This window comes from Kryptolebias marmoratus, linkage group LG15 (assembly GCF_001649575.2).
Source record: "Kryptolebias marmoratus isolate JLee-2015 linkage group LG15, ASM164957v2, whole genome shotgun sequence".
Taxonomy (NCBI): domain Eukaryota; kingdom Metazoa; phylum Chordata; class Actinopteri; order Cyprinodontiformes; family Rivulidae; genus Kryptolebias; species Kryptolebias marmoratus.
In genome coordinates, this window is record NC_051444.1 from 32880819 (window position 1) to 32883894 (window position 3076).

Below are 3076 nucleotides of genomic sequence, written 5' to 3' on the forward strand. Positions count from 1 at the left end.
TGTTTTTCTTTTATTTTAAATCCTACTCATCTGGTAGTCTGACAAGTCTGTCATGGTAATTTGAGGCTTGTCGGACGTCTGGGTGGTTCACAGTAGGTGAAAGGTGTGGGCCGCAGACCTCCCAGCAGAGGCTGGATTCACCGTGAGCACAAAGCAAGCGGGTGGATTTGACTCAGCATCAGGTGTTGACTCAAGCTGTCTGGACCTTGGGCCTTTCCACAGGGTGCTAACCCAGATTGTATCCAAAAAAAATAAAACCATGGCTGCCGAAATCACAGCAGAATTAAATGTGCACCTCAACTCTCCTGTTTCCATCGGAACTGTCTGTCCGGAGCTCCACAGGGTCAATATACAAGGCCGGGCTGCTATAGCCAAATCTTTCGTTACTCGTGCCAATGCAAAACGTCAATTTCAATGGTGCAAGGAGTGCAAATCTTGGGCTGTGGACAATGTGAAACATGTATTGTTCTCTGATGAGTCCACCTTTACTGTTTTCCCCACATCTGAGAGCGTTACGATGTGGAGAAGCCCCAAAGAAGTGTACCACCCAGACTGTTGCATGGCCAGAGTGAAGCATGGGGGTGGATCAGTGATGGTTTGGGCTGCCATATCATGGCATTCCCTTGGCCCAATACTTGTGCTAGATGGGCACGTCACTGCCAAGGACTACTGAACCATTCTGGAGGACCATGTGCATTCAATGGTTCAAACATTGTATCCTGAAGACGGTGTTGTGTATCAGGATGACAATGCACCAATACTCACAGCAAGACTGGTGAAAGATTGGTTTAATGAACATGAAAGTGAAATTGAACATCTCCCATGGCATGCACAGTCACCAGATCTAAATATTATTGAGCCACTTTGGGGTGTTTTGGAGAAGCGAGTCAGGAAACGTTTTCCTCCACCAGCATCACGTAGTGACCTGGCCACTATCCTGCAAGAAGAATGGCTTAAAATCCCTCTGACCACTGTGCAGGACTTGTATGTGTGATTTCCAAGAAAAATTGGCACTGTATTGGCCACAAAAGGAGGCCCTACACCATACTAATAAATGATCTAACCTAGTTTAAAACCAGGTGTTTCAGTTTCATTGTCCCAGGGAAGGACAAGGACATAGACTTCAAATGAGCCATGTTTAAGGTCAGTGGCTGTGGCCAGATGTTTATTGGTGCTAGTTGTGGTGGCCACTGGAGGATTTGTTGGCAGACACCAGCAGTGATGAAGGTTGTCAAGCTGAAAAAGGAGGCCTTTGGGGCCTGGTTGTCCTAAAGGACTCCTGAAGCAGCTGACAGGCAGACAGTGGTCAGATGGACTGTAGGTGTGGGAGTATAAAGTGAGTGCAGGGTTGCTTTTAAAGACTAACCTTTGGGTCAGGAGTGAGTCTTTAGCTTTAGCACTGCTCTGCAATTGGCTTAAATTAAATGCAAAGATCTTACCCGTCTTCTCAGTTATCATTAATTAAACAATGTTTGTCATATTTAAAATAGATTATACAATTGTTACCCCCTGTTTTCAAGCACAGACCTGTCTTTTATAGATAACATTTCTTATTAACTTGTGATCATTTCCCCCCAAAGCACATCAGGTGGTTGCTGTTTTATAGTTTTGTTTTCTAAAAATAACAATATAAACCAAGATAAATCATTTTGGTTAAGAGTGTTTTAACTTTTACACATTAAGAAAACACCCAAGCTCTGCTTGAATGTCAAATTTATTCCTAATTTATTACATAAGAACTGTTGCTTCTCCTGTTGCAGTGTAATGTGTGTTTCTTGTTTATCCATCTAGGTCAGTTCAATCAGCAGACAGCAATTTTCAGGAAAATTTGTTGATTATTTTATATTCAGAACTGTTCAATTATATAACATTTTTGATGTTATTCATGGTTGACTTACTGTCTTTGTTCTTGTCCACCATTTCAAATATTCGGTCACAGATGTCCTCAATATTTTCTGCGACATTTGAATCATCTTGCCTTTTAATCTTTGTAATAATCTGGAAAAAAAAAACAAAAAAACAAGTGAATGAAACCATGTTAATTTTAGTATCCGAACAAACATCCCATCTCTTAACTAAGACAAAAGTGACTTCTAGTTGTCTTTAAACAGCTAAGATTTTCACAGTTTCATAGTGGTTTATGCAAATGTTATTTTATAAACACTGCCATCAGTTCAATTATTCTGTCTGTGGTTAATTATTAGTATAAATAGGACCAGTAGGAGCTAGTTGTAACACTTCCTGTACGAATTTCATAATAATTTTAATATTTCTGCCAAAATAACTGGGTAATGTGAAATTTATGTTGGTTTAAATGTTTCTAAGATCACTTTTGCAAAATAACTTTGGTAGTTGCCCACTTTGACTTATTGATCAAATAAAAATGGCTTATCTCAGTGGAACAACTATCAGTTAATTTTTCCATCTTAAATCAACTCCAGACTTTCATCTTGGTTTATGCTTGGTTTATAAACCTTTAATTAGCTGTAATATTCACCAAACAGTTATTTCAGCAGAAATATAATAGAGTTCCTACAGGAACCGCTAAGGCTAGCTGATGCTGCTAGCTACCATTTGTTTTTGCAAATAACCACAGCATTTGATGTAAATAACAGTTCGATGCAAAATTTACTTCAATGTAAATTTATTTAAAAAATGTTTTACTTAACCACTATGTAATGTTTTAAGATGTCTTAAGTTGTTTTAAGACAGCAATCCACTTTGGTCTTGAAGTAGCTGTTGAAGTAGGAAAAAGTGGTTGGAGCAAAAAATGAAGAGGATCTCACTAAAAAACCACAAGACTTTTTTTGGGTAAAGTCTAAAAAGCTTAAATAAAGTTTATAGTAAAAAAATACTGTTGCTGTGATGGACACACAATATGGCAGGTGTGGTAAGGAGACAAAATACAGTATGTCACTGTCAGAAGAAGAGGAATATACAGGTGCTGGTCATAAAATTAGAATATCATGAAAAAGTAGATTGATTTCAGTAATTCCATTTAAAAAGTGAAACTTGTATATTATATTCATACATTACATACAAACTCATATATTTCAAATGTTTATTTCGTTTAATT

General features: G+C 38.0%; 1 protein-coding gene across 1 annotated transcript in view; it reads right to left on the minus strand.

Annotated features, from left to right (window-relative positions):
• Nucleotides 1-3076, minus strand: part of LOC108243988 (guanylyl cyclase-activating protein 2) — a 21109-nt gene that overhangs the window by 11188 nt on the left and 6845 nt on the right. Inside the window, exon 3 of the mRNA XM_017429797.3 lies at nt 1899-1998. Within this exon, the coding sequence (XP_017285286.1) occupies nt 1899-1998 (100 nt within the window). The remainder of the gene's footprint in view (nt 1-1898; nt 1999-3076) is intronic.